Source organism: Sprattus sprattus (genome assembly GCF_963457725.1).
Source record: "Sprattus sprattus genome assembly, chromosome: 13".
NCBI classification, from domain to species: domain Eukaryota; kingdom Metazoa; phylum Chordata; class Actinopteri; order Clupeiformes; family Clupeidae; genus Sprattus; species Sprattus sprattus.
The window spans coordinates 19,036,827-19,057,854 of record NC_137911.1 but is presented as its reverse complement, the minus strand read 5'-3'; the positions used below and the strand labels follow the sequence as shown (position 1 = coordinate 19,057,854).

At 47.9% G+C, this 21,028-nt stretch overlaps 1 protein-coding gene across 4 annotated transcripts in view; it reads right to left on the bottom strand.

Annotated features, from left to right (window-relative positions):
- Positions 1–21,028, bottom strand: part of fermt2 (FERM domain containing kindlin 2) — a 47,260-nt gene that overhangs the window by 4,388 nt on the left and 21,844 nt on the right. Inside the window, exons 4-14 of one of the 4 annotated variants that reach the window (XM_080850680.1) lie at positions 17,578–17,706; positions 13,531–13,563; positions 10,612–10,837; positions 9,940–10,042; positions 9,228–9,335; positions 6,350–6,484; positions 5,633–5,682; positions 4,757–4,881; positions 4,291–4,397; positions 3,679–3,903; positions 336–356 (exon numbers count right to left, since the gene is read on the bottom strand). In XM_080850680.1, the coding sequence (XP_080706806.1) occupies positions 336–356; positions 3,679–3,903; positions 4,291–4,397; positions 4,757–4,881; positions 5,633–5,682; positions 6,350–6,484; positions 9,228–9,335; positions 9,940–10,042; positions 10,612–10,837; positions 13,531–13,563; positions 17,578–17,706 (1,262 nt within the window). The remainder of the gene's footprint in view (positions 1–335; positions 357–3,678; positions 3,904–4,290; positions 4,398–4,756; positions 4,882–5,632; positions 5,683–6,349; positions 6,485–9,227; positions 9,336–9,939; positions 10,043–10,611; positions 10,838–13,530; positions 13,564–17,577; positions 17,707–21,028) is intronic. The other 3 variants (XM_080850681.1, XM_080850682.1, XM_080850683.1) reach the window with 3 other exon arrangements.

Genomic DNA, 21,028 nt, shown 5'->3' with positions numbered 1-21,028 from the left:
GACCCCTGACCTGGAGGATGGGGAGGACAGAAGGACCCTCTCTCCAGCCAGACGTGCCACTCACCATCAGGGACTTACCGCTTGCTACACACCTCTACACACTCACAAAATCAGGCTTATGGGCTCCACCACCATCACGACACTCCAAACAGCTACGGTCTACTCTAGGAGTACCACTAAAGCTCAGTGTTAGTAGACAACACTTTGGATGTCTGGGTCTATTACTAAACTATAGAGTTAGTGTTTACTGCTGTTGTAGTGTTAGAAGGCAGTCTCTAAGGGGGATTAGTGAGTGCGCTAACAAGGCAACCCAGAGGCACACAGGTTTGACTTACCAAGTCCCTCACAAAACCTGGCTGAGGAGGGCAGAGAGGAGGGAGGAGCGAGAGAGAGGGAGGGAGGGATGGGGGGAGCGAGCGGAGAGGAAGAAAAAAGAAGCTGGTGAGAACAAGCAGGACAAAACAAGACAGCTGAAACAAAACAAAACCAACAACACAGCTGAAACACAGCAAGCAAAAGAGCAGGTCAAACAAAACAGGAGCAGGCACACACACACAATTATGCTCATACATACTCTCTTGCTCTTTCTCTCCCTCACACACGCAAACGCACAACAAACGAACCATCACTCATACACATGTATGCTCATACTCACTCTCTCTCACACACAAGCACAAAGAAACCAAACACACTGGGAGATGCACATGCAGTAGTTTGCACAGGGGAGACCAGCAGCATCTGTGAGGACCAGCAGGGTTGAAGCGACAGGGAGCAACTGGATTATCACCAGCACTCACTAGGAAAGAAGGAATTACAGCAGTACAAACACACTGTCCACACCTGCAAACACGCAATACAACAGTTCCTTTAGAAATATTCTAAGAATATAGAATGTTACTGTTTATACAGTCAGGAATATTTTTTTTTATGCCTTATCCCATTGATACTATAACCCTTTGTAGAGTTGTGGTTGTTCAACAGCAGCACAAACTTTCCTAGCCGTCCAGCAGGTGGCGATGTACCCTAAGGAGTTGCTCCTCGCTGCTGTGCTCCTGAGGAATGTCACAAAAAACTAGCGGCAGCCTCACCCCCCCTCTTGTTTATTATTGTGCTCCGGGAGTTGACTTTCTGTGGGGAGGCTTAGACTGGCTGTTTGTCCATAAGGCTGTTTAATGCTGCTTCCCAGGGCTCTGTTAGGTCGAATACTTATCCTTCGGGGATTACAACCAATGAGTTTTACGAGGGGAGGGTCACGCAAGAGGAAGTCTGGCTTTTTTCTTTTTAAACAAGAAAGCAAATGCGAGGAGAGGAGAGGAACAGAGAGAAGACCGGAGAAGAATCTGATCTGTTGATCAGCTGGGAACGGCTTCCTGCTTTTTCCCAGACTCTATTCCCGTTTGACGCTTGGAATTCCCAGCCTCGGCTTCCATTCCCACTCAGCATTCTCTGGCAGGGGTCACTTCCTGTCATTTTCCCGCCTCTTCAGGCCGATCCTATCCCCCACCACCACCATCGTGCTCACACATCTCCTTTTAGCTACAGGGAGTGAGTGTGAAAAACGGCCGTAGTAGTCTGGATTTAGGCCAGCACCCCATCCCCAGAAAATACAGGCTTCATGCCGCTCTCTCTGTCCACGACAGGAGCTGGGAGGGGATGGACCGACACACACACACACACACACACACATGGTCTTCCTGTTTTCACCCTGGCGACCCATTACCACAAATGTGTGTGTGCGTGTGTGTGAGAGCGAGTGAGTAAAAAAATGAGAGATAGAGAACATGAGAGAGAGAAAGAGATTGTGTAATTGTGTGTGTGAGTGTGTGTGTGTGTGTGTGTGTGTGTGTGTGTGTGTGTGTGTGTGTGTGTGTGTGTGTGTGTGTGTGTGCACTCACTTCAGCTTTCAGCAGCTCTGTCAGCTTCTGTATTTAACATCAGCGGGAGTATAAATATTTGCAGTGTTTTGATAGGGCACGCCCGCTCATTAGGCGATGACCCCTCGTTTCCACTGGCTCTCCACTCCAGCGAGTGCCCTTTGCCAGTCCATGCCAGCTTCACAGTGCCCAGCCCTAATGAGTGGCCTGCGCTGATGCCAGTTCCATGGTTGCCAGACTACAGGCACCAAAGTGGGTGATTCAGAGTCACCATTCAAAGAAGCTACTCATGCTGCAGACATCCACTGCCATAAAAGCCCACTGAAAACCACTAAAGTGTCAAGTAAGACTTATAGACTAATCCACCACCCACTAGGCTCTAGCAAGATCTTCCTGCTGCTCAACTGCTAGATCAGGGTATTATCAATGCAAAAGTGATAGGATTGACTCCTATACAGCGATATACTGATTCAAATGTATCGATCCCTGGCACTGTCGATTAATGTGGGGCAGAAGCATCTGCTGTATGGAGATGTAAATGGCCCATATGAAGCTCACTAATTACACTGTGTAATTCTCCACAGTGGAATGTAGTGAAACTGCCGAAAGTTCCTGATGGGAGCAGATTTGGTCGCGGATTTAGGCTTCCTCTCTCCTGCCTCTGGAATGGCCTTTTCCAGTCCCCTGGCTGGATTTGTGTAGTAAACTGTTTACATGTGCTATCGGCTACCCAGCAGCCTACGCCTACGCCTACACACACACACACACACACACACACAGAGACACACACACACACCCCCCCCCCCCCCCACCCCTCCAGTCTTGCTCTTTCTGTGCCCTCTCCCTGACTTCTCTCTCTCTCTCTCTTCTTTTCCGTCCCTCCCTCTCTCCTTTTCACCCTCTCTTCATTCTGGCCCTCTGAGTGGCTGCTGGGTGATGGGTGTGCCCTTTGCTTGTCCGCCATGTCCCAGGATACCCTCAGAGTGGGAGGATGCACAAGAGATGAGAGGGAGGGAGAAAGAAAGCAGATGACAGAGGGAAAGATCAAGAGAGGGAAAGGGCACGCAAGAAACAGATGAGGTAAAGAAGATAGAAAAGATGAGATTGTGCGAGAGAGAGTGAGATAGAGAGAGAGATAGCGAGTTAGGAAGGGAAAGTTTAGCAGTTAGGAGAGAGACAAACAGAGAGGGAGAGAGCAAGTGTTTTGAAGGGGGGATATAAAGGTCTATGGGAGTGAAGAGAAAAGGGGGTGTCTGCATTCCAGCACGGAGGAGCCAGATGCCAGGCAACCAGCTGTGAGACTTCAGTCCGCAGCACACGGCCCAGGATCTATGTCTGTTTTTATTCTCTTCATCCCTCTCTCTCTCTCTCTCTTCACATCCTTCCCACTCCTTCCTTCTCCCTCCTTTTCACACCCTCTCTCCCTTACGCTGGTTCTCTTATTTAAACCTCCATCCATCCCTCCCTCTCACTCTGTTCACTCCTGAAGTATTTTATGCTTCTTCACAGATGCCTGTTGTTTCTTCAGTCCTTGTGTGTAACTCCCAAGAGACTTGCATTGGTGCTGCTGTCACTCAACTGGTAGAGCAAAGGGTTCGAACAACACCAAGGTTATGGGTACCCTCTCCATACCCAAGAAGAAGGATGTATGTCAATATATGTAATAGTATTTAATTTGTATCTACTATCTATCTATCTATCTATCTATATATATAATATATGTATGGGTAAAAAGTAAAACATCTGAAGCAATCTGAAATAAAGAAAGGTGATCTAGTCCTCTGTGTCAGTCCTCTCCGCTCACCTGCTTGTTCTTGTACTTCTTCAGGTAGCGTGGCGACACCAGGCACTCTGGGTTGATGTCCGTGTTGACGTACTCAGCGGCGATGAACTGCGGGTCAGGATTCATGTGCTGCATCTTCAGGAAGGACAGGATGTTCTGCACCTCCAGGTTGTAGGAGCTGTCCGCCATGGTCTTGCCCTTGGAGGCCAGGCGACACGCGGCCATCCAGTGGGCATACTGCTTCTCCTGCAGGGGGCAGCAGAGGGTGCGAGGCATGGTCACTCAAAGAAGCTACTCATGCTGCAGACATCCACTGCCATAAAAGCCCACTGAAAACCACTAGTGTCAAGTAAGACTTATATACTAAAACACCACCCACTAGGCTCTAGCAAGATCTTCCTGCTGCTCATGCAGGATTTCATGATGTGATAAAGCCCAGTACAAAAGACAGAAAGTATTGTCACACCATTTGTTGATTTTAATGTGCTTAAGAAATAGAAAATGAATCTTGAACCTATGTGATGTAGTTTGAATATCCAGTCAACATGCATTGCTCCAGACAGGGGTGGGTCATGAGCCCAAATCCACCAATCAGGGACGGGTATGTGTCTAAGTGCTCCAATTAGGGCTCACCGTGTCGCAGCGCAGCCAGATCTCATTCATGCCGTCGGCGACGGGGATCAGCAGCTTGATGTTGAATTTCTGCCCGGAAATGTTGACATCCGGAGTCACCTCACAGCCTACAGACAGACACAGGGAGGAGTCAGGGGTGCAGGCTTTACATAGTGCGAATGTGTGTGTCTGTGTGTACACGAAAGACAAAGAACTCAAACTCATCAATCACCGACTTCTTAAGACTCAGACACTTTGACAGGACCTGGTGGAACTGGTGTTTGTGAGTGAGGTAACAATTCCCAAGTTTGTGTGTTTGTGTGTGTGTGTGTACTGTGTGAGTATGATGAATGCATGTGTGGGTTCATGTGTATGTCAGCTATTCTACCTGACAAAGCTGAGGTAACTATGTATGTTGTGTGTGTGTGTGTGTGTGTGTGTAGAGAGATAGAGAAAGAAAGAGTGTCTGTGTATGTGTGTGTCTCACCTCTGAGGTTCATTTGAATAGCGGGTGTTCCATGGGCCTCCTCTCGACTCTTGTAACAGGAGATTGTGATGTCTTTAAACGTACACCAGTACTGCTTATATCCCTTCAGCGTAAGTTTCTTTGGCCTGGACACACACACACACACACACACACAAACAAACACACACACACACACACACAGAGAAACTGTCAGCGAGGGGAAAAGCTCTCAAAATTAGGCAGGATATGGAGGGCTGGCATACATCTTTCCAGTGGGGAGTGGGTCTGAGTCAGCACACACGCTCACAACCCCCCCCCCCCCCCCCCCCCACACACACACACACACACAAACACAAACAAAAACGCACAGGTACAGCACAATCAACCGCTGCAATTATTAGCGCACTACTCACTGTGGCTCCATAATTAGCCTGCGAACCACAGCACTAACTCATTCCCACAAATGCCCAAACGGACCAATACACTTAGCCCAGAGCAAGGAGAGGAGAGTGGAGGAGAAGCGAGGGGAGGAGAGGGCTGAGCTCTGTTAGGTTTTCCTGATTCTGTTTCTGACCACTCGGCAAAACAAAAGAAAATCAGCTGTGTGTGTGTAAGCGTATATATATAGTGGGGAGGGGTCGAATGTGTGTGTGTGTGTGTGTGTGTGTTTAGATTTGACAATGTAAATATGTGGTTGTGTGTGTGTGGAGGGAGGGGGGGGATGGGAGGGGGGGGATGGGTTATCACATCTCATTCTGGAGCTCTAGTTTCCCTCTCGCTATGTAATCTAGTACTTCCTGTACAAAGGGCTCTTTGAATGAACACAGGAGCTCGTTTGAAAAACTAACATCAAACACAAGCCCCCTCTAATGGACGGCTCCGGCCATGTCTACTTACTTGAAGACCTTCACGTAGTCGGCCAACTCAGGAATGGAGGTGATGTCACCCTGGGAGTGGACAGAGGAAGAGGGGGAAACCACAGTGAATGACTGGCACTAAAGCATGCTGGGAGTTTTTTGGTTGTTTTGCTATGCTTCAACCATGCTTGACCTTGACCAAATGTGATACTTGATGACTCGCATGCAAATAGTTTTTTCTGTGTACGTATTTATATCCAAATATACTCAAATAAGCCAGGCATTGGTAGGGTATTCCAGTATGTGTTTGAGTATATGTGTGTGTGTGTGTGTGTGTGTGTGTGTGTGTGTGTGTGTGTGTGTGTGTGTGTGTGTGTGTGTGTGTGTGTGTGTGTGTGTGTGTGTGTGTGTATGAGTGTGTGAGTGTGCGCATGAGTGAGTATATGTTATGATTCCCCTGGGAGGGCAGTGGTGTGATGAGTGAAAGTGATCTGTGGTATGTGTGTATGTGTGTGTGTGTGTGTGTGTGTGTGTGTGTGTGTGTGTGTGTATGTGTATGTGTATGTGTATGTGTGTGTGTGTATGTGTGTGTGTGAGAGCAAAAGAGAAAGAGAATATGAGTGGGCGAGTGAGAGTCTGTGTACATTTTTGGCAGGGTTTGTAAGCTGGTGTTTGTCTGTGTGCGCCTTCATTTGCGTGTTCGTGTGTTCATGTATGTGTGTGTGTGTGTGTGTATGTGTGGGTGTGTGTGCTGTACCAGTGTGTTGGACGTCTTCCCTCCCTCCAGAGTAATCTCCAGGTCAGACAGGGCAGCATCAACCTCATCCACCTCCTTCTCACTGTTGTTCATGTGATTGTCAGACGACATGATGGACAGCTTATTGATATGGTACTGAAGGAGAAAGGAATAAAACACACACACAAAGCCAATAGTTAGACACACACACACACAGACACACACACACAGACACACCATGTCAAACTTGTAGGTCTGAATTTGGCAATAAGAATAGCCATTGGGAGACAGTGTGAGGTTACGTGGGAGTGTGTTTCTGTCGGTCAGTCTGACATGTCATTGAGCCAACTGGGATTAAGGCGAAGCGCTGTTCTTCCTGAGAAGTGTGAGGGCTAGCAGTGTGAGTTTGTGAGTGTGTGTGTGTGTGTGTGTGTGTGTGTGTGTGTGAGTGTGTGTCAGTAAGGGGGTGAGTGAGTGTGAAAGAGTGTGTGTGGGCTTAGTGCACTTTCTGCTCCGTCTGTAGGCCTGGGACTCAGCAGCACTAAATACAAGTTGTTGACAAATGGTATTTATACTGCCACCCCTTCTCAACACACACACACACACTGCCTTTACCCCCACACATGTACACAACACAACTACACACCTCTACCCACATCAGGAACACACACACACACACACACACTCCATGCTCTCTTACACACATACATCAACACTGCCCCCCCTCACACCCAACCACATACCTTTTCACACACACACACATACACCCTTCCCCCAACCCCACTGTCCCTTGCTGCCAGTAGGTGGGCGAGCAGCTGGTCCAGGGAGAAGAGGTGTATTTCAGGACTCTGGATCATGCTACGGCTCTATACGGCTCCCCTTACAATATGAGGGATGAAGACGTCCCCAGCTGTGTGTGACGTGGATGCTGTGTGTGTGTGTGTGTGTGTGGATTAAAGGGTGACTGAGAGGAAAGCCCTCCGCTCAGCACACACGCATGTATATCTTCCTCTTAGAATACTTATCCACGCACACACACATACGTCTACCTCCCAACTGACTACTACTCCATCCTCATTACATTATTTGGATCTCTGAAAGAACCACTATACTTAGCCATGCTGACATTTTCAGGTAGAAGCCCCCTGGAGTACATGTGCGCGCACACACACACACACACACACACACACACACACACACACACCACACACAAACACACACACACACACACACACACGCCCGTTTCAACCTGAAACCCAAGCACTCAGCAGCGACGCAACATGGTGTAGAATGATGTTGAGGGACAGGTTGGGTTAATTTAGAAACGCACTTGAGCCGCCAGCAGCCATCTTCCTCGCAACTCGAAACACAAAACCTTGGATAAACACCCCAGACACTATACCAGCACAGTGTGTGAGTGAACGTGTGTGCGTGTGTATAGGTGCTTGTGAATGTGTCATTTTGCGTGTGTGAGAATGTGTGTTGGTGTGGGTGTGTGTGTGTGTGTGTGTGTGTGTGTATGACTGAACATACTGTATGTGTGTATAGATGTGCGTGTGAATGCATCAGTGTGCATGTGTGAGAGTGTGTATGAATGTGCGTGTGGGAACATGTGTGTGTATAGATGTGTGTGAGGGAACATGTGTGTGTATATAGGTGTGCGTGTGAAAGTGCGTGTGCATGAGTGAGTACGTGTGAGAGAGTGTGAGTGTGAGTGTGTGTGTGTGTGTGTGTGTGTGTGTGAGCAAGAGCATGGGGATGGAGAGTGGGTGGTCGCTGAGCGCCGGTCTCCCCAAGTGAAAGCTCTATATTTAATTTGGGGTGAAGACAGTGAGGCGCCCTGGGGTCTCAGCCCTCTGCCTTTACGAGGGTCTGAAATAGCGGGGCCAGCCACGGCGAATCAGGGGGGCCAACAGGGGCCAGGGGTCTCCTGACTAGGGGATGGAGTGGTGGGGCATCTATCTGATCTAATCCTCCATAGCCTCACACGGTCTTCCTTTGAAACTCTGGCTTAACTCTCTTCACTGGTGAACATCACTGATGATGTGAAATGAGTTGGTTGCTCATGACATTCACTAGCATGGTTCTAGCCTGTTTCTTAGGACAGCGGCTCCACTCATACCTCCGCGTTAGCAGCCTACAACAGAGGTGGGTTCAAAATCGGCAAACAGAGGACAACTTTTGAGGCAAATGCGCTGTAAACATTCCAAATTGTTCGATTTAAACAGTAACCCTTAGTTCAGCGTACAGGTTTATTCGCCTAGAAATACCTCCTTAGACTGTTTGTGTGTGTTCACAAGCGTTCGTAGTGGACTCAAAGCAAACTTTTATTTGCCACGTTAACCACACATTTGGTCTGGCCCAGATTCACTACAAGTTTAAACCACGCTCATTCTAATGTGATCTAGGTTAAGACTGAATGACTAGCGCCCTTTGAAACCTACTGTGTGATGAGACTTACACCTCTGCGTGACATGCGTGTGCATCACTGTGGAGCATGACCATGTTATGAGGACAACAGTGGAGGACGTAGGACCAGAGAAGGCTTGCATGTACATCACTGCTTGACTAGGCACTCTGCAGGCACTTGGCCACTCTGTGAAGAATTGGACTGAAATTGCCTTCATTACAGCCAGTCACTGACCATGCAGTTCCACCCCTAACCAGCAGGGCGGCACATGACCTCTGCTGAGGATCCTGAGGTTTGTGAATGTTTGGGGACCACACCCTTCCAATTTCCCCTCTTCACCCCCACTTCTGTCTCCATCCATGAGCTATTGCAATATCTACAGGAATCCTTATCTGGCCAAGTCACATCATCCCAGTTTTCCCTTTCAGTCTCCCGAGAGTTGATCTGCCCCATACCCTGCAGCCACACCCATGCAATTCCACTCCTCACCTGCAGGGCGGCAAACATCATCATCTCCTCTTCTGTGCACTCAATCTCCTCCAGCAGGATGGCCCACTTGGATTGCTCATACAGCTGGTTCACACGGATGGCATCGTACTGCAGGAAGAGAGAGAGAGAGAGAGAGAGAGAGAGAGAGAGAGAGAGAGAGAGCGTCACACACTAAAACACACACTCAGACCAGCTGAGAAAACAGGCCAGCTCTCTCTTGTGGATGTTTCCCCCTGTGCTCGGAGGAAGGCCTGAGGATGTGGGGTAGTGTTAAACCTGCAGGCTCAGCTGGAGTTAGTGTGAGTTATTTACAACGACACACTGCTGAGGAATGCCAGAAATGCACTCACTGGGTTTACTGCACATTCAGCCACATCTCTTTAAACAACTGATGATAGCAACGGAATACCTACAGTTTTGTTAGCACATCATAATCATATACACACAATACATATACACACACACACACACACACACACACACACACACACACACACACACACACACACACACACACACACCGTATATATGATGTATACACACCACATACACATGATGTATACATACATATCTTAAAATATAAAGTTCAGCCTGTATGCTTGGCAAATCACCATTATTTTCATGCATCTATGATTGAGCCCTAGATCGCACTTGAGAAGAACAGGGTTATCATCAGAGTCTTCATCATCAGAGCATCTTCCCCATGACTTACCTTGGGATTTAGGTCAAAGAAACTGTGGTACTTGAACCGCAAGAGGAGAACATCGTTGTCCTTCACCTCCTGCTCCATCAGAGACCTTGATGAGTCCAACCACCTTCCCCATACAGGCACAGAGAGAAACATGTCAGACTCTCAGCTGAGAAAGCAGTTCACTCTAGGAGTTACTCACCAACTACTGGTAGCACACAAACTCACTGAGTATCGGGTCGTGTGTCTTAATGAAATATAACTTAGCAAAAGTGCACAAGACCATGTGATGCGTCCCAAATACTGTAACAAGGCTATGGTCATTATGGTCATAACTCTCAGGATATTTGGTGTATTTCTGTTTTAATAAAAATGAAAGCATTCACATAGACACACAGACACGCACACCCTGGACCTTAATTGCTTTCATAGTAGATGATAGGTCATCCTTGTCTCCTTACGAGTATAACTGATTTACATGCTACTCAACCAAGACCATAAAAACTTCGGTTTGCTGTTCGGGTGATAAGTACTGTGCTGGCCATGTTGAGGTGTTAGTCCTCGCCTCCATAGTAGTTGTGCACTCACCCCTAGTACACCAAGCATTCACAATCACACACAGACACACACACACACACACACACACACACACTCACACACTCTCTCTACAAGCCTCCACAGTAGATGTGCACTCACCCCTGGTTGATCTTGGCCTTGTCCAGGAGGGACTGTGGCTTGTAGAGCTTGACCAGGATGTCTGGGGAGGAGATGGGTTGGCTGACCGCCAGGATGCTGGGGTTGCCTTCAGACAGGGGACTGTCCCCAAACCAGGCCGTGGTGGGGGACAGGGGGCTCCCGTCTCTGGAGTCATAGGTGGGGGTCATGGTCTTACTGTAGAGGCCTGGGCTGGAGTAGATGCTCCCTGTAATAGTGGGCACAACACACACACACACGCAACCTGGGTTAGGCCCAAATAGTGGACGCGTCAAACACGGATCCGATAGACACACACACACACACACACACACACACACACACACTCACACAGCCTGGGCTTTTCACTGCAAACAAATGCAGCATTAATTCCCATTCACCCACCATGCACACACTGCTGGAGGAAAGCACAGGTGACAGACACATCCTTTGAGGAGCGGCATGGTTCTGAATGCACACATGCATATGGACGTGCAGAACAGGATGGGCCCTGTGCACCATGTTCCACTGCACAAGGGCACACACAGCACATGGAAGCAAAATCTAGCAGTGATACACACACACATACTCTCTCTGCCTCTCTCTGATACACACACACACACACACACACACACACACACACAGTTTCCCTCTCTTTGTCTCTTACACACACACTGACATGTCCTTTCAGTTACAACCGGCAAAATCACACACACGGATACACCATCAGATTCCCACCCACACCAACACCCACACCCACACATGCACACACACACACACACACACAAGGTAAGGTTTTGATCACTGGAGTGGTGAGGATGGTGCTGCAAATGAATGGCATGTTTGAAAGGACGGGTAGCACTCCCGCAGTTGATGTGATGGAACATCTACATTTCGGTCTTAGCCAAGCTTTCCTAATTAAAAGGACCACTAAAGCTTCTGCTGAAAACAAACCTCATCTCGGAAGCACCGCCATTTTCTGTCGATTGACTTCCTTATGATAACCTTAAAGACTTTAAGGATCCCACTTTTTTGGTGGTCCATAAATAACCAGAGTTTCTCATTTTCTTGCCATTCTAAATATTTAGTTTGAGGAGTGTACTTCCTACCACGCAACTGGAAAATTCAACACATGTTAGTTTATCAAATAAATTAAAATGCGATGTTTCTCAATCTCAGTCCACAAACAAACTCCCCAAAATGCCCTCTCAGAAGGAGAAGGAAATGCCAAACCGTGTGTGTGGTCACTTAGTGTGTTTAGGTTTACATATTTCATATTCCTGTCAGCGGCTTGAGTGTCCACTCAGTCACACTGGACCCAAAATGGAAAGCTGGGTGGGTCGGCCAAAACCAGTAGGGTGGCAATGTGGCAACCACAGGACTCTGCCACCAGTTAGAGGAAGTGTGTGAGTGTGATTGTGAGTGTATGTGTGTGTGTGTGTGTGTGTGTGTGTGTGTGTGTGTGTGTGTGAGTGTCTGTACACACTTGTGTGTTTGAATGTGTGTGGTTATATTTAGGTGTGCATTTTTTTTCACGTGCCTGCATGCACGTGAGTATGCATACATGTGGGGGAGCCTGCATGCACCATGTGAGAGTGTGTGTGGTATGAGGAGGGGAAGCCTGTGTTTGTGTGAGCGTGAGTGTGTGTGTATGTGTGTGTGAGGGGAGGGAGAGAGAGGTCATGAGAATACACAGAAGGCCAGGGGAGTGATTCTTCCCCAAGGCTTTGGGTTGAAGTACACCAAGCTTCCCATAAAACCAGAGGACAGGTCACGGGGAGTTAGCTCTGTGTGTGTGTGTGTGTGCGCTTGTGTGTGTGTGTGTGTTTGCACGTGTGCATTTCTGCGTCTTTGTGTTTGTATAAGTGTATACATTTATGTGTGTATATGTGTTTAAATGTGGGTATGTTTATGTCTATGCATGCATTTGTGTGTGTGTGTGTGTGTGTGTGTGTGTGTGTGTGTGTGTGTGTGTGTGTGTGTGTGTTTTGACCACAGGACAGGTCAGGGTAAAGTTTCCTTGCCCATAAGCAGCAGAAGGAATGTGAACCATCCACAGACGGCCGATAAGGGCTCCAAGCCCAGAGCAAACAGCCACAGACCTCTCTGTGTTTACTCTGACTGCTGCACTCTCTCAGCAGATATACTCCCATTTACACACACACACACACACACACACGTTTAAAACACACATAAACCTATGGATACACTAGTGTACATACAGACATATATACGCACACACGCATGAGAAATCAGGCCCACTCACAAGGCAATTGACCACCCTGTTTGAAGTTAAGATATAAACTGGAATCTATATCCAAAAGAGCATCAGGGTATGAAGGACCAGGCAGTAGTGCTTGATTACAAATAATCTCTGAGACATGTTCTGCACAGATCTCCAGGATGTGAATTCACACAAGCCACCATGCACACAACAAGCCTAGATGTTTCTCAATCACAGCGTAGCCTTCAGAAGCATATGCACATCCATCTCATCCAGTGGCAGCGCGTGCACGCGCACACACTACCTCCACTGCTTTAATTCCTAGCTGATAATGGGTGACCTTAGTGCCTGCTTATGAAACCGGAGTCTGACATGGCATACTGCTAAGGGTCCAGTGAGTAGAGTGAGCAGCTTGTCAGCAAATCACACCAGACCAAAGCATTGTGTTGTGCAGAGCTTTCAAATGGAGAGGGGGAGCTGCAAATTAATCTGGGCAAAGGGGGGGGGGCTTGTAATGTGATCAAGTCAGGTGGTTTCCTATGGCAACGGGGGCGTCAGGTGACCCCTTTGGTCGGATTCCCACTAGAGCATCCAGTCAGGTGACTGATCCAGCTGTTAAGTGGGGGGGGGGGGGGGGGGGGGGGGGTCAGGAAAAGCAGTGCAGAGGAATGAGGAAACAGAGAAACAGGAAACCTTACCTTTCACAGGTCCGATGTAAATGACCTCAGATGCTACAGACGAGAGGGAAAAAAAGCAGAGAAAAAAAGAAAAGGAAACAAGAGCAAAAGAGAAAAACAAAGAAGTGATAGATTAAAGAGATTAATTGAGATTAACAGTTGGAAAGGGACAGAAGGGTTAAGGAACATGGAGAAACGGGGGAGAGCAAGAAAACCCCCCATTCACGACAGGAAAGACTGAGTCACCAGAACATTCAGAGAGACCATACATAGAAATGGATAGACACAGAAATGAGAGGAAAAACAGAAAGAGAAACAGAAAGGAGAGAGAGAGGAAAGAGAGTGGAGAGAACATGGAAACCCCATGGAAAGCCTCATCCCTTCCACCCACCAGACATGATGATTCACAGCGGTCAAGACCCCGAGTGGTCCTCAACTCAATCTGACTCAGTGCTGACGAAGCCCTTTTTAAACCAACCAAGAAAAGGAAACAGCGACCGTTCTAGTCCATTACTGTGGAAGTGGAACCAGACCAGACCAGAACTGAGCCAGAACATAAGTCTGGGAGAGTACAGTGGGGGCGACAGTGGTACAAGAAGTAGAGGAGTCGTTTTGTAACCGGAAGGTTGGAAGGATGCTAGTTCGATTCTCCACTCTTCATTACCAAGTGTGTAAGTGTCCTCGAGCATGACACTGCACCCCTAACCGCTCCTGATGTATTAATGCAACATTCCTTGTAAGTCGCTTTGGATAAAAGTGTCTGCTAAATGACTAAATGTAAATGTACCCCAGTGAGTGGGATGACTTGGTGCTGGGTTAGGAGGCTTTCCATTTGAGAACTTATCAGATCTGTGAACGCTCACGTTAGCATTGTGCGGCTAGTGTTAGCTGCCCATACAACATGGGAGTCAGAACAGAAGCCCTGCAAGTCATTTCCTATATATGTGTGTGTGTGTGTGTGTGTGTGTGTGTGTGTGTGTGTGTGTGGAGGGATAGTGCAAAATCTACGCCCTTTTTTCAGCTCCTCAGAGCCCCTTGAGCACACAGAGGTGTCCTGTGTTCTGGGGTGGGTCAGTGAAAAGTTCAAGCCTGCCGGGAAGGAAACAAATAGGGAAGACAGGACAGGGGCAGGGGAGAGGACAGAGGTCTCGCAACCCTTGGCCCCTCGGTGGTCTGCAGCGCAGGGTTAGAGGCCCACAGGCGGTATTCTGTGTGTGTGTGTGTGTGTGTGTGTGTGTGTGTAGGTCTAGGTGGGGCAGGGGTGGGTTGTAGTAGGGACAATGGACTCCATTCAGTGGTGCAGCAGAGGAGACAGGAGCTCCAAGACATCTCCTCATGCTGGCTGGCTTCAGTAAGACATAGCAGGGGAGGGAGAGAGAGAGAGGGAGGGTGGGGGAGAGATAGAGAAAGAACGGAGGGAGAGAAAGAGAGATGAATGGGGAGAGAGGGAGGGAAAGAGAGGGAGTAGAGAAAAAGAAAGAGCGAGAGAGAGGGAGTGGGAGATGGAGAGGGAGACACACTGCAGTCGGCCAGGCTGGCTGGCTGATGCCGCCTGGTTCAGTTTTAAATAGCAGGCTGACCAACTATGTGTGGAATCCCAGCCATTCCTTCGCCCAGGCCGGAGAGTGTGAGTGTGTGTGTGTGTTTAGCATGTCTGCTAATCATATGCTAGTTCTGCACCTCTAACCCCCCCACCAACCTCCCCACAAACCCACAAGCACCCATTTCAGCACTCGCTCAAAATAACAACACAGCTCTTTGTTTCCTGTGCTCCACTACCATTTGTAGTGTGTGTGTGTGTGTGTGTGTGTGTGTGTGAAAAAGTGTGAGTACCCCAGGGAACCAAAGGGACCCTGTGTGCAGCCTTTCATTTTAAGGAAAGCAAAAAAAGATGTACTATTCCACAGGACAAGGATGCTAATGTTTAATGCATACTGTGCCATTTCTGAGGACTCAGAGGTCAACCCACTCTTCAAGGAGTGTGTGTGTGTGCTGTGGTGGTGGTGGGAGTTGCAGTCCATTCTTGTCAGGCCCCCACTCCAAACTTCTCCACCAGTGAGCTGTGTCTGTGTGTCTGTGAGGCAGGGGGTGCTGTACACTCTCCCCAGACCCCCCCCCATGAGCCCCTTTAGAGCGAGCCTTTAAAGTCTGTCTTTCATCCCAGCAGGAGTCTCCGGGAGAGAGGTGACAGTGTGGTGTGAAAGAGCCGCTCTCTGTGTAAGTGGATTAACACACAGATGCCCACTCAGTGCTTGGAGACCCCCTCCCCTCCCTCCCTGCTGTGGGTCCCCTGATGGTTATATGGACTGAGTCGCCTCATCTGTGTCGTCTCTACAGTGCTTAATCTGGGGTCTCAAACTGTGAAGCAAGAGGCTGCAGCGACGGCTTCCAGTCCTGTTCCTAATGCACTCATTAGCCGTGTTTCCAGTATCGGGCCACAGGCTAGCGCACGTCAAGGCCAGACGTGTTTCCATTCTCACTTCCGGGGCTTGATCGTACCTCCTCTGGGCTTTCTCAGGGCCAGCGGCCAAGGGCTTTCTGCCTGTCAATTACCCCAGGGCCAAACAGGGCTAACTGGTGATTGAGGCGGTGTCAAGGTGAAAGACGGGGTTTGCGGAGTCAGGTAAGAGAGGTTCAGCACCAAAACTGAACTGTTCTCGTTTTGGACAAAAGCGTCTGCTAAATGACTAAATGTAAATGTAAAACAACATAACTAGTCACTTTCAAAGAAACAACACACTACCAAATAACCTTAACAGATATCAAGGAATGGCTATTCGTTGGAGCTGGTCAGCATGGGAAATCAGGGCTTTGAATTAGGGGAGAACAACCAACATGATTGTAATACTTTTGATGGGTGTCCGTTTTGGTGGTAGGCTCAACGACCAGGATCTGCAAGTCTTTTACAACTTAAAGAAAAGAATTTGAATTGACCCTGTGTTTCAAACATGACACAGGCAGGCTATATAGAAACAACACTCTTGTATTAAAACATATTTCAATACAAAATCACTGCAGCTTTAAATGAACACAATAAGTATCAATGTTTCATTAGCATCAAATTCAGATTGGATGATCATAAAAGCCCATTTAGTGCAAGGAACGATAAGCATGTTATGCTAGCTCACAATGACTGATGTTCTTTAAAAACATAGGCTACTTATTTAAATAACAGACTCTTTAGATTGCTATGACATCTAAGAGTAAACTATGCCTATGCTATTAACTGGCTTAAGTGGCATGGATTGCTAAATTAACTATTCCAGTACATGAAAGTTTTAATAATAGGAGTCTGGGATACATTATGAAGGACACACTTTATTTGAGTGTTCCACCAAGCATTCCACCAAGCGAAGACCAGCAACAGCAAACAAAAAAACACTTCTGCTTTAGGTCGTAGGTGCCTGCCATCCAGACTTTATCGCATGATAAATTATTGCATGATAAATTATCGCCTGATAATATTCGTCTGACTTCCCACTCTCTTGAGAAACTGGCAGGATGGGTGACGTTCACACAAGGGCAGGATATTATGGGCAGGTTTTTAGGCAATTTCCCGCAGGGCTATTGGCCTGATGGTAGAAATGCAAATCATTTTTGTTCTCACAAATTGAGGCCTCAGGCCTTAAGCCCTGGTTTGTCCGAAGTTAGCCCTAGCTTGCACTGTCCCGATAGTGGAATCACGGCTAATGTGTGTGTGTTTATGTGTATTAGTGTGCATGTGTGTGTGATATCTCTGCTTCAGGGGGGTAGTTAGCAACTGTGGGCCCCCTGTAAAATCTTAACCACGACCTTCTAATTCTCAAACTTTACACTATAGATTGCCCAGCATGTTCAAGGATCAAGGGTCGCTGTGCAGCCCAGGGCAGCCCAATCTGTCAGGGTGTCCCCCTCCCCATCATACCACACCCCTTCCTATCTACATCATGGCAGAGTTCTCCTCTGCATCGTGGGATCCTCCAGTGCACTGATGACCTTGAACCTCATGGCTTTGTTCAATGGTGGAGTGAGTCTGGGTAATTTGTGACCATTTTATTTGTTTGTGTGTTTGTTTGTTTGTTTGTTTACCTGATCCAGGGGTAAGCAGTGGCCCGTCGAGCTCCAGTAGGTCCTCTTCAGCCTCCTCCAGCTTTTTCTTCTTCTTCTTGGGGTCACGGGGCTTACGGAGCAGAGACACCTCCTCAGGGTGACGGATATCTGAGCAGGAGAGAGAGACAGGAGAGGGGAGGAGACAGAGAGGAGAAAAAGAGTGAGGGAGCAGTGAGAGCAGGAGAGAACAAGAAAAGATGGAGGGGGAAGACGGGGGAAAAAGGAGAGGGACAGACAGAGAGAGAGAGAGAGAAAGAGAGAGAGAGAGTTAATATGTGTATAAATGAATGGACCAAAGGCCCATGAATAATGGTCATCTCCTGGGCCATTGGGAGTTGAAATGCCTCAGGAGTGGAGGTCACTTGCCTCTGCTGTAACCAGATGACGCTGCAATGCATGAAATCCTGTCACTTGAAGAGAAACACAGTGGAATTTCCCAGGCCTTTACAATATATTGTCAGGTCAACGAGCACTACCACCACAAAACACTTGGGGGACCAATTGGACCTCACATTTTCCTTGCTGCACCCGTTCGATATCACAATTAAACACTCAGACAGCCAGGCAGAGAACCAAGTATGACATTAGGAATAAAGATCACCATTTCAATTCAAACTAATTGTACTGCAGCAAAAACTCTCCTGCTCAAACCTTCATCTCATCCTGCCACACGGGAGACAAACATGGAGCACCGAAAACAAAATAGATCCGAAGTTTTTGGACAAAAGCCCAGTTCAGATCTTTCCACAAAGCCTTCTGCAGAAACATTCTAAGTGTACACTGTGGTGCTTCCACTATAACTCAGAAAGCCGAGTCAGACAGAGTCCCAGCCTCACTGGAAACAGAAGGTCTAAATTCCACCTACGTTCAGCTCTAAAACAGATGAATGCAGCACTCACCTCAGCAGCAGCTCATAAACTACCTGCCAAATTCACAGGCAAAATTCAATTCAACAAACAAGAGGAACAAACCTTAAAAACTCAATATAGGCCATCATTGGTAAAATGAAGTGTAACCTTTTCCTAGACTATATTGACATGAGTTATTGACTGCCAATAGCCAATAAAGAAGGCCCTTGTCACAGAAAGAAGTGAATGGAGCTAAACTGAATTGAATGATAGAGAGAGCAGGGATGGAAGGCTGATTTGGAGCCAAAGTGCTGGAGAGAGACCTACCCTGTCTCCGGTAAAGATAACAATTTTGGGTTGTGCAAGTAAAATGCAAGTCTGGAATAAACCTCAAGACCAACGCAGTAGTCTCTCAACAGCAGACTGCACTGAAAAGGAGGCCAGGGGTAGGGAGACATATAGGGAGCTGAAATATGTTAGCGCCTCGCCAGCAAGATGATTGTGTGTGTGTGTGTGTAAGAGAGAGACACAATCACAAACAGCTGCAGGAATGAAATGGAAAATCTCAAATCCTCAATCGGAATCCCTAGTCCCATATTTCAACTCCTCTCTTCTCTTCCCCAAATATGGGGCTCAGTCTTGACACAGCATTCACACACACGCACGGGCGCAAACACACACACACACACATTCATTCACTTGTACGCGCGCACACAGACACACAAACACAAAAATTACCAAAAGTATACTGTAACCTAATAAATCATTCTAGCTAATCCTTTCCATATCACTTTATCAGTGCAAGTGCAAGGGCTGCCAAAATCACGATCCCATCCAGAAATATGAGCCAAATGAAGAGGACACACACACACACACACACACACGCACACACGCACAGTAGCCTAAATCACGAGGTGAACACTCATGTGCCTGTTTGGATGGCTCCTTTTACTTCATAAACAAGGGCTGCATCAGAAAGACTAAAGCCCATCACACTCTCAGACACACACACACACACACACACACACACACACACACACACACACACACACAATTATCTCTCTAATGACCAAACCAGAGCGCTGCAGAAATCCCTTTTTCCTCTTTCCGTGAGGCCGAGGAACAAGGGAAGGCACAGGGGAACATCAGTCAGCAACCGTGCGCAGATTCATTTATGAGCATGGTTGTCAGGTGGCGGGTGTGATACAGCCAAAGAAGCTCAACAAAAATGATGAATCTGCTGTCAGGAAATCCAGCCGAGAAGCTGTCAGTTTACCGTTTCGCAGATGCAGCAAGAGGGACAGATAGAGAAATACATTTAAAAAATGGAAAAACATGGAGAGATGGAGAGCAGAGAAGTTGTTTAGAGAAGAAGCGGCCATGATCGATGCCTCCTGTCCTGCTGTATCTGTTCCAGGCCTTCCAGGAGCTGAGTGTAAATCCCTGGAACAGTCGAGCTGAGAGCAGCACAGCACCGTCCACTGGGCCAGCGAGGGGGACGAGTGTGTCAGAGGGGACAGGGACAAACACAGGGACAGAGACAGAGAGAGCAGAGGCCTTGCCAGAGCTGCTTGTTTAGCTTAAGATACTAAAGCAAAAGCATTCCAGAGGTTTTAAGGACTAACAGATGCTAACTCTCTCTCCTTCCCTCAAAGCCCACTCTTTCATTCTCTCACACACACACACTTGCTCGCTCCCTCTCTGTGTCACACACACACACACACACAAACACATGCATGCTTCTCTCGCACCTCACACACTCCCCCTCCTTCTCTTACAATCTTGCACCCTCACACACTTGCTCTCTGTCATTCCTCCCCCACTCACGCACACCTCTGTCTTTTCTCTCCTTCCCTCTCCCTCTTTCTCTCTCTCTCCCTCCCTCTCCCGAGGTGTGGGCTCTGTGGCCATATACAGCCATGTGTGTGCGGCCTGCTGGAGAGCGGTCCTGTGCTGTGACTAAGGCCCTGAGCGCTTGGAGCTGAAGGAGGCTTAGGCAGAGCCCTGAGTGCACAGGCTACTGTAGTGGCCTCTAGAGCACGGTCTTTCACCAGCTACTCTGATGCAGGGAGCCATGGATCCTTCTAGGTTAAGCCTTTTGATTTCAGGCAAGGAACTTGAGCTCTGTTTAAACACAGGTTTGGGGGGACAGGCTTCTCCTGCTTCTCCTCAAGGTCGTTGCCTCTGACTGCATCCTCATCCAAAGGCCCTAAAAGGATGCTTCAGCTCAAACTAAAAGTGAATGTTGCCAGCAGAGAAAGAGGCTTATGGAATGCAAACGCTGGACCTGGGTGCACCAAGTACACATGTACACAGAGCTGTACCCCCCGTGGGGAATTACATGGATGGTTATAGGTTGAGCTTTCTGTGGTAAGGCTTGGCACACATAAACAAATCATCCACAAGGGGGCCTAAACCTCTGGAGAATAGCGAATAGAGTACTGTACTGGTCAGACACCAGGCTGCTAATAAAAAAAGTTAAACTTTCAAAGCTTGCTTTGATAGAACTGCATCATTAGGTACTTGTGATGACAGTGCCATCGGAAATCCAAAAAGTGAATTATGATTAAGATGGAGTGTTC